The following is a 10,390-nucleotide window of genomic DNA, read 5'->3' as shown; positions in this document are numbered from 1 at the left end:
TATTTGAGATTTAAGTTGCACTTAACCAAAATAATTCTAATGTCTCTGATGTCTCCAGAAATGCATTTTACAATAATGTATGATAAAGTATATTTTGTTACTATTTAGTCATATATTTCAAAGTAACTTTAATTTGAATTGTTCTTAATACTGCTTCTTCATAAATAACAGTTTGAAATTATAAATATTTATTAACATTTCTTGGGTTCTCTGAGCACACAGGACTGTATGAATTTGAAAGATGCTACTTTTTCTGCTATACAAGCATATGAACATGTCTTTCGTTTTAGTTCAAAATGCCTCAGAATTAATTTTATTTTCATAGTTCAAAACAAATGTAAAAGGTCAAAAGAATACCACAGATACGTAAATATTCCTATGAAATATATCACACCGACTGAGGAATTTGATACAAGTTTACTAAAGAATATCAAGTTAACCATTTCCGCCTATAAATATTTTCTTTTTATTTTTATGTTTAGAAGATGCAGTTTTAAGTACTATTAACAGAAAATACATAACAAAAGCTTCCTAACAAGTGGAAAACAAATTATTAATGCTGAAAAACTTGGCCTCATTAACATATTTACAGACATTTACTTAATACATACTCCATTGAAAATTATATGACATTTATACAAGCATTAACATTTCAAAGTCTCTCTGAGCAGTGGACACTTCTTTACGGTCTACAGTCAAAGGTGAAAGTCATTCAGTTTTTGAAGGCAACAAAATGGTCAATCTGGGACACTGCTGACATACTGTTCTGTTCTTTCACCTAAAGATGTTCCTATTGAGAAAGTATCCTTATGCTTCTTTTTCACTTTGCACTGATCTTCCTGTAACTTCAGAATTATGTTTCGAATTTCTTCTCTTTTTGTTCTCATTCTTGGGGGAGGAAACCAGTTTACCAAATTCATAGGTAGTTCAAAATTTACAACTGGATTCTAAAAAAAAAAAAAAAAGAAAAATACATGTACATTAGCTTCAATCACAAAAATATTCCAAAGTTAAAAAAGACAAAGAAAAAAAAAAAGATGAATCACTCATTCAATATTTATTTACTCATTGCATATAACATGCCAGGCACTGGAAATAAGACAGTTTCTGGTTTAGATCAGGGGTCAGAAACTATGGCCTAAAGGTCAAATCCAGCCCCACGCATACATTACTTATTATCTTTGGTTGCTTTCACACAGGACAGCAGAACTGAGCAATATGACCCCTAAGCCTAAAATTTTTATATAGAAAAGGTTTGCCAATTACAGTCTTGACAGATAATTCAACAAATAAAACAATGAACATGGTAAGTATTATCAGGAGGCAGTGCACAGTACTAATAAAGTATATAAGGGTGCTTCAAAAAATTTGTGGAAAAATTACATTCTTTTCATTCCAGTTTCCCGTGCATTTTCTGAAGCATCCTTGTATATCTGAGAACATCCTTCCTAAAGAAAACGATGTTTAAGCTGAGACCTTAGGTGAATAGGATTTAATCAACCAAAGAAGGATAGAAGCAACAGGTAAGGAAGCATGTAACAAGATGAGACAAGGAAAAAACAGTAAGAGAAACTGAACAACATTCACATGGTTAGTATACAGAATGAAAGAAAAAAAGTAATGAGGCTAGAAACTTAGGCAGGAGTCAGATCATATAGATAACTATAGACCATGTGAAAGATTTTAGTCTTTAACCCAAGAAAAGCTACTACATGATGTTTTTGTTGTAAAAACAGGAAGATAACACATGAAGACTTATGTTTTGGTCAATAAGAAAAAATGGTTTTGGGAGGTCAAGAACAATTTTATTGTAAAGCTGAGAGTGAATACAGATTATAGAGATATGAGAAGTAAAGAGGAGTTGGGGAAATGGATACAGTGGATATAAGTATCTCTAAAGAAATTTACCTGTGAAGGGGATAAAATAGGCAGTCTGAATCAAGGGAAAGATTTATTAAGAGCCAGGGGAGGCAGCTTGTAAGCACTTCTTCAGCCTGTAACTGATTGGAATACCTAAAAGGGGTTCTATAACTTGCCCAGTGAAATGGGCCTCTTGCGAAGCTTTTGCAGTATATAGGACCTTAGTGGAATCCTGAGCCCCATCCAGAACCATCTGAGATGGGACATTCCCACTAGGAAAGACAAGTAGATCTGCCTGGAACAGCTAGAGTGACAGAGGATACATCTTCAAAGAAAGATCATCAGAAAAACTGAAAACAAAAATGGCAGTATGATTGGCTACTATAAGAACAGCAAGTTGTACCCCGGGAAGCCATCAAGGCAAACAATCAAGTCCCTTCAGGACAAACTCCCCTCTAAGACTGAAATTCAAAGGGAACACATGAGCCAGCATGCAAACTTGCTGGCGACCACATTGGATTACTAATAAGTGGAAGATGGAGAAAGGCAGCAATGAAGAAATGGGCTGAGTTCAAGCACGTTCTATAGACTCCCGTTGACCTGGAGATGAGAGAGAAGAGGAAGGGCTGGTTGGTCCAAAGTTTGCTGAGACCTGGAGACACCTGAGCCCATGGACAAGTACAAAGTCACAGAGGCTAGAGCTGAAAGTTAAGCATCCAGAGTATGAAGTGAGGGGAGATACACATGAGCACCCAAAGTTGCAGACAGTACCCATTTGATTTCAATAGCTTGATAATCAGAATGTAACTGGGGAAGATAAAAAAGAAAACAATTTTTGATAAAGGATACGAGGGTAAATTGCTATAATTAGATGAACTTGACTTATATTCAAGGAGGTAGTAGTTCAAAATACCAACAGAGAGGTAGTAAGGAGTCTTCATATCAAGTGTCAGTGCTGTCCCCTCTGTATACAGGGTGGATGGGGACGGGCAACTTACACACTGGCTGCCTAGGATGATGGGGCAATAAAGGCACAAAGTGACTGGCTTACAAGGTTTCAAGAGGGAATTTAGTTTAAGAGTATAGGGGGTGGGGAGAGATAAGAGTCCTCACTGTGTAGTTTTCATCTTGTCTAGATGGGTTGGTGAAAGGATTCTTTTGATTCAAGAGTGAATAATTGTTATCATGACTAACTGCTACTGTCACAATTGTAAAGATACAAGTTTTGTAACAAAAGCAGAGGAGTAGTTAATCTTACAATACAGAAACAGAGGACCCTAGGACCATCAAGGGAGAAGAGCACAAGAGGAATGTGGGACCTTCTCCAGAGAAGCAGCAACACTAGAGATGGAAGCAGAGATGGGAACATGGAAAGAGGGAGCAGCTGAGGACTCTAGATTCATGGAAAGAGAGGAACTGAGAGCTAGTGGTTAGGAGGGAGACTTGCAGAATGTGCCCTTTGGTGGTGTAAATTAATATGTATGCCTGAGTGTTAGAAAAAAAGAGAGCTAAAATAAAGAGAGAAATACTGTTAACTGATAGTATATGATTTGTTGAATGTAAAACTGATGATCTGCCCTGTAAACTTTCACTCAATTCACAATAAAAATTTAACAAAAAGAAAAAGAAGGAGCAGGGGAGACAGATACTTGATGATATATATAGATGGATGGTACAGCACTGTAGAATAAGCACTGAAAGGTCAGTGGTTCAAAATCACCAGCCACTCTTCAGAAACCCTATACAGGATGGCTATGAGTTGTAACAGACTCTTAGGGCACTTAACAACAACAACATCAGTGATAGAATGAGGTCAAGAAGCCTTGGATTTGATGCAATATAAATATATAAGACTTACATGCCTTCAAATTTTTCTTATTTGGGAGTTTTTGCTCTCCGGAATAATGTTTAAAGTATTATTTTCAAATAACTTCAACATTTGTCTGTTGTATTTTTTAAAAACACTAAGAGTCAAATACTTTATTATTTACTATATTAGAAGAAAAAACTGAAACCCACCTCAAAAAAGCTTTCTACATACTGCAATACATACACACCACAATCACTGAAGTTGTTTTGCTGTGGTACTTTTGGATTAGAGCCTTTCATAATATCTTTGGAAAAACTTCTTTTACTTCCTTTTTTAACTTCCCATTCTACCTCTAGATACCTGCAATAACGCACATTTAATAAGAACATACATATATGTAAATTGTGTAATTTCTCATCCCCACCAAAAAACAACACAAAGTGCTAGGTCAGAATCTGAACTTACTCTCTGAGAATTTTCATAATATTTGTCCGAGAAGGGCCTCTGAGGGAGTCCATAAGCAGGATACACGGTCTGCAGGGTAAAAAGGACCAAATGGTTAATACTTTAGTTAACATTGTAAGGCACAAAAAAATTCATGGAATATTAACAGTAACATTTAAAATTTTTAGAATTCTTTTTGTATGCCTTAGTAAAACTTAAGGGGAGAGAAATCTTATACTTAACATAATTTTATAACAGTCAAGTATCTATGGCTATATTAAATATTAAATCATAGAATATTAACGTAATCATCTTATAAATTTATTTCAATTTATTTTTTATTGTTGGGTTCTAAAAATATTTTAAACTATAATAGAAATGAAAACAATTCTGTATGTTGAACAATTCCAGACTTCAAATCACCAAATAATGGGTGCAAAAAGTAGAAGGAAAAGAATCCATTTTCAATTAAAACCTATAGTAGATAACAAGTAATCAGTGTATAAAAAAAAATTACTTTAGAATCTTGTGGGGTGTTTCTTTTTTGGTCAAGATTCCACTTTAGAACCCACCAGTACAACTAAACACCTAACCTTCAAATTTTTAATTCTGTAAAGCTATGGTGTAAACTATAAAGTAATGAAATCTAATATAATGCAAAAAGCCCTGGAATATCTGAAGACTTACGTTCTAGAAGACCTAAAAAGATTCACGGCAGATACCTTAATTTTGTCTTGTTCTCTATTTTTAAATTATTATTTTTCAAATTTATATTTATATATTTGTAAATTAAAATTTCTTTTCAAAGCTTATTAATGAAGTTTTAGCAACAAATCTGTACAAAAAGTAAAAGATTTAAACAAGAAATGAGTAATACTTCATCAACTAAGAAGCTCAGAGCTTCTTGAGAGACCTTAGAACAAACACTTCAGACAACCAAACAGGACTGTTCTCTCTTGGGGCTCCCATCTGGAACATATCCCAAAGGACTATCTTGAGTCATTCCATAGCCTTCCTACAGTAGCTATGAAACCAGTTTAAAGTCCAATTCCCATGTTACTGATTAGAATGACAGGTCATAGTCTTTTTCTACTCCAAAACACTATATTCCCCAAAGGCATAATCCCTACTATGGAAGTTTGTGTGTAAGCGTGTATATGCACACAGAACCTGGAAAAGTAAGCAAATGGAAGACTAACACGATTATTCACACTCCCCTCCTTGATCTCAAGATAGCATGCCCCCTTTTCCTCACTGAGTTGGCTTTCTGACTCTTATTCAAGTATTTCTTTAAATAAAAATTGTTCAGTTATATTTTATTCTATGTGGATTCTTAAAAAAAAATTATCATATAGCTTGAAAGTAAGTTAATGCTTACTGTTTACAGATTGTAGGCTTTAAATGCCACTGTCCTATTTCTGAGCTGCAGTTATCATCAGCAAGGAATCCATCATCACTGCTATCATCCTATAAAAGAATCTAGTATTAATACTGAAAATATACAATCTACATAATTATTAATCTATCAAAATAACACTATTAAGAGTAAAAATCTGACAACCATGCAAAGAAAATTTCCATTTAGATTCCAATGATTTAATGCCATAATACTGGCCTCTAAATAAAATTAAACTACCGACCACAGGGAGTCCTGGTGTGGCGCTGTGGCTTAATGTGCCAGATTGCAAAGCAGTTTGAACTGCAAAGTTGGTGGTTTAAGCTTACCAGCTGCTCCCTGGAAACCCTATACAGGGTCGCTATGGGATGGAATCGACTCGATGGTACTTAACAACAACAACGACAGACCGACCACAGATCTAAAAACATGATTACATATTTCACTCAATGTAGAATAAACTTTTAATGATTACATATATTATGACTGATTCTTTCCCCCTCACTCAAATATTACTGCTTTCAGTTTATATTTATAAAAATCTAGTTTGTTGGTTAAGACAGCTTTTCCACAATAGGACATGATTCATCTTATTTATGTAATAAGGTAATAAAGTTTTCACACCAGAAACATTAATGATTTTAGGAAATACTTGCTTTCTTTGACAAAACCATATATTTACTTAAGTACTGAGGAAATGGAGTACTGGTGTGGCACTGTAGGATAAAGCACTGGCTGCAAGGTCGATTTGAACCACAAGGTCACAGTTTCAAACTCACCAGCTGCTCCTTGGAAACCCTAAACAGGGTCGTTGCTCTGAGTCGGAACCTACTTGACAGCACGTAACAAGAATGATGAAACAGCCTAAAAACATTGTGTCTCATTTTGTAGTTCTTTTAGTATGAAACTTTTTTTTTTCTTTTGATCTTTGGAGGTTTCTGGTAGCTTTGTGAATAGAATCATTAAATAGTAGGAACAACAACAACAACAACATAAAAGACCATTTAGATTAACTAATTCACATAAAGATAACCTTTATGACCAAAGGAGCATCAAATAGTCACGGATGTAGTTTCTATTTATGTCTGGATATGTTGGAGAGGAAAACATTGTATCTCATAGGCCCACATTGTAAACCAAGATACATCACAAAGAATAGCTTATGGTATACTGTATAGAAATATAAGCTTCTCTGAAAATACAGAACACTCTTTAGATATTTTCAAATATATTCTTGGTGCTAGTAGTGTTTAATACAGTATTACAACTGGAATTGACCTATGTTAATTTTAATACTAACTATAGTTATTATAAGGAGCTCTGGTAGTGTAGTGATTATGATTGGGCTGCTAATCTCAAGGTCAGCAGTTTGAAACTATCAGCTATTCTGTGGGAGAAAGATGAGACTTTCTACTTCCATAAAGATTTACAGCCTCGGAAACATGGCTGCTGTGCAGGGTCACTGAGTCGGAGCCGACTCCATAGTACTTATCAACAACAACAACAACAGTTATTATAATACATAAACAGTAAATAGAAAAAAAAATACAAATAATAATTTTGTTGTACATTTATTTCATACAATGAAAAGTGAAATGATTGCCTCTTAAATGATATACTAAAGGTTAACTAAAAGCCTTAAATGTTTTGAAAGAGGGAGAAAAAAGGTGATAGTGGGTGGGATGGGAGAATTAATTTTATATTAAAGCTTTCTGAAGTGGGTAATATTAGTTCAGTCTACAGCGGTAAAAAATACTCTTGGTGTGCGACTGTATGATCAGCACTGGACTTTAAGTCACAAGGTCGACAGTTCAAATTCCACCGTTGCTCTTGGAAACCTTATGCAGGGCTGCTATGAGTTGATACCGACCTGACAGCACTTAACAACAGTAACAACAGTGGCAAACAAAAAACAAAAATCACTCATACAATCCTGGTAACTTCTGACCTGGACACTAAATCTGTGTTTTGGAATGAAACCCAAATTCAAGTGGAATGATACATTTTGCTTGAAGGAACTGACTATAGGAACTTCACAGAAAATTTCCAGTTAGATAAGACATCAGAACTTTTTACTATGCTTTTGCCCTCACCTGGTTATCCTGATCTTCTGAGAAGTCAATAAGCTCATCTTCATGAACTTTACCACCTTCAGATGATTCATCACTATAGTTTAGTCTGATTTTGCTTAAGCCATCTGTATTAATAATAGAAAGCATTACATAATAAAAGCTATGTATTTGTCATAAAGCACATAGACATTAATGCTATTAATGACACAGCAATTAAGAATACAAAATTTGTTTTAGCACATATTATCGCATATATAAAATGAATTATTTGCAATAAAACCATAGAAGCACATACCAATTACTGACATGTTTCTATACTCGAGATTTTTAATTTATTAGTAAAAGAAAAAACCCTAGGGGGTGCTGCTAATCACAAGGTCAGCAGTTCAAACCCAGCTGCTCTTTGGAAACCCTATATAGAGTTGCTATGATTTGGAACCAACTTGACAGCACTTAACAACTAACAATTATATGATTAAAGATATATATATATATAATAATTAAACACATACATGTATGTATATAGTTTTTTTTGTTTTTTTTTGGCTAGGTATGCCAGATATTTTCAGTGAATAATGAAAGTTATGTTAGCCTAAAAATAACAGAAATATTCAATAATGGGAATACGGAGCAACATGAAATGAAATACTGTATAGCTTTTTAATTACAAGGATAAAAATATGAACTAAAACAGGCTTGCTTTGAATAAAAAAAGAAAAATATAAAAATGAAAAGCATTATTGTATTACAATGGTAGTTATGGACAAGTTCTGCCAATTCTGAATACTATTTCCTTCCTGTATTATCTATATTCATAGACTTATCAGTACATTTAAAAAATGTAATACTGATAGCACAAAAGTATATTCATATTAAAAAGGTGAAATGGTTACATTCCAAAGAACCATTTAAAGAATCTAAGTACTTTGTATTCAAATATATCTGTATTTGAATAAAATTTGTCCAGATCCCAAGGTAATTAATCAGTATATAACAATAAAGTTATCCTAACAGCAAATCATTCCTATCTATACAAGTTGTGTGTCATATGAATATCTAATTTATATAAACTAAATGATATGCTTTTCTAAAGGGAGAAAAATAATGCCATGGAGTGGGAAAAAAAAAGTGATACTTATGTCAGTCATTTTCTAAGTGTAAGTTCCAGAAAGCTTCTTGTAATGATACCACATATTTTCCTATAGTTGACCTTAAAACCTCTATGGGTTTATTTACAATAGTAGTAAACACTGTGACAATGTGTTTGATAGTTTAAATTATGTTAAAACTGTTTAATGTGTATCATTTTATGTTCTTCTCCGACCAAACAGAACCTCTGTAGGTTTCTAATAGCTGTCGCCCCTGACTCATGGCCACTCCATACAAAAAAAACCAAAACAAAATACTGCCCAATCCTGCATCATACTGTGGATTGGACCACTGTGAACCATAGGGTTTTCATCAGGTTTTTGGAAGTAGATCATTAGGCCTATCTTCCACCCCATCTTAGTATGGAAGCTAGCTAAAATCTGTTCAGCATCATAGTACTATGCAAACTTCCACTGATTGATAAGCAGTTGTTGTGTATGAAATATACTAGCTAGACCCTTAGTCATTCTTCAGATCTGGAACTGGACTCACCCTTGTGACCCAATTTTTTCAGTCAAGCAGCAGACAGGTATATAGGCAGGACATCAACATTAGTAAGGTATGCTCACCATGGAATGGTCAACATTCAAGATCAAAGGGCAACATTTACCAAAGGACAAAGTTCAGAAAGTTTAGGAAAGAGGATGGAATGGGAATAAGAACCACAGGGAGGAAGTGGGATAACTTTTGTTACATGTGTCTGTGTATGCTAACTGCCATCGAGTCAGTTCCAACTCACAGCGACCTAGTATAGGGTTTCCAAGAAGTGGCTGGTGGGTTTGAACCACCAACCTTGTGGTTTATGTTGACCTTACTATATCCAGGGCTTCATCCTACAGCACCACACCAGGACTTACATGCCACAGTGGATTATAAACATTGAAATGAAACAAAATGTATGATCTGTTGAATGTGAAACTGATGATCTGCTTTGTAAAACCTCCACTTAATTCACAATAAAGTTTTTTTTAATAAAAGATAAATATACTAGTTTTTTTATATACCCTGGTTTTTGCATGAAAAATCAGAATTCTACCACTGAACCCACTACTACCCCAGAACTCAATTTCTGAGATAATAATAGATCATACCACCATTTATCTGTCAGTTTTCTCATACTGTGGTGACTTGCATGTTGCTGTAGTGCTGGAAAATATGTCCCAGTATTTTATAACCAGCAGGGTCACCCATGGTGGACACGTTTCACTGAGCTTCCTGACTAAGACAAACTAGGAAGGAGAGACAGACTACTTCTGAATGTTTAGTCACTGAAAACCTATGAATAGAAGTGGAACATTGTCACTTACAGTGCTAGAAGACGAGCTCATGTTGGAAGACATTCAAAATATGACTGGGGAAGAGCTGCCTCCTCAAATTAGAACTGAGTATAAGTAGTGGTTACGAATCAGGCTGCGAACCTTAAGGCCAGCAGTTCGAAACTACCAGCTGCTCCGTGGGCGTTCTGCTCCCGAAAAGATTTACTGCCTCGCAAACCCTGCACAGGGTTCGCTATGGGTCAGAAACGACTCGACGACACTTAACAACAACAACAACATAATGATATAAATGAAGTCCTTGGAACCTTCAGATGCTGATGGGGCTCAACTCAAAATGAGGCAAAACAGTTGTAAATATCTATTAATAATAGGAACATGAAAT

The 10,390-nt window shown here is 34.8% G+C and overlaps 1 protein-coding gene across 1 annotated transcript in view; it reads right to left on the bottom strand.

Moving 5' to 3' along the window:
- Window positions 1-445: 445 nt before the first annotated feature.
- Window positions 446-10,390, bottom strand: part of SENP6 (SUMO1/sentrin specific peptidase 6) — a 167,466-nt gene continuing 157,521 nt past the window's right edge. Inside the window, exons 22-26 of the mRNA XM_006835793.1 lie at window positions 7,604-7,707; window positions 5,493-5,581; window positions 4,136-4,204; window positions 3,880-4,030; window positions 446-947 (exon numbers count right to left, since the gene is read on the bottom strand). Of these exons, the coding sequence (XP_006835856.1) occupies window positions 738-947; window positions 3,880-4,030; window positions 4,136-4,204; window positions 5,493-5,581; window positions 7,604-7,707 (623 nt within the window). The 3' untranslated portion in view covers window positions 446-737. The remainder of the gene's footprint in view (window positions 948-3,879; window positions 4,031-4,135; window positions 4,205-5,492; window positions 5,582-7,603; window positions 7,708-10,390) is intronic.

The sequence above is a fragment of the Chrysochloris asiatica genome, unplaced genomic scaffold (assembly GCF_000296735.1).
Source record: "Chrysochloris asiatica unplaced genomic scaffold, ChrAsi1.0 scaffold00019, whole genome shotgun sequence".
NCBI lineage: Eukaryota > Metazoa > Chordata > Mammalia > Afrosoricida > Chrysochloridae > Chrysochloris > Chrysochloris asiatica.
Note: the sequence above shows the minus strand (reverse complement) of the source record. Positions and strands in the feature narration are given on the sequence as shown.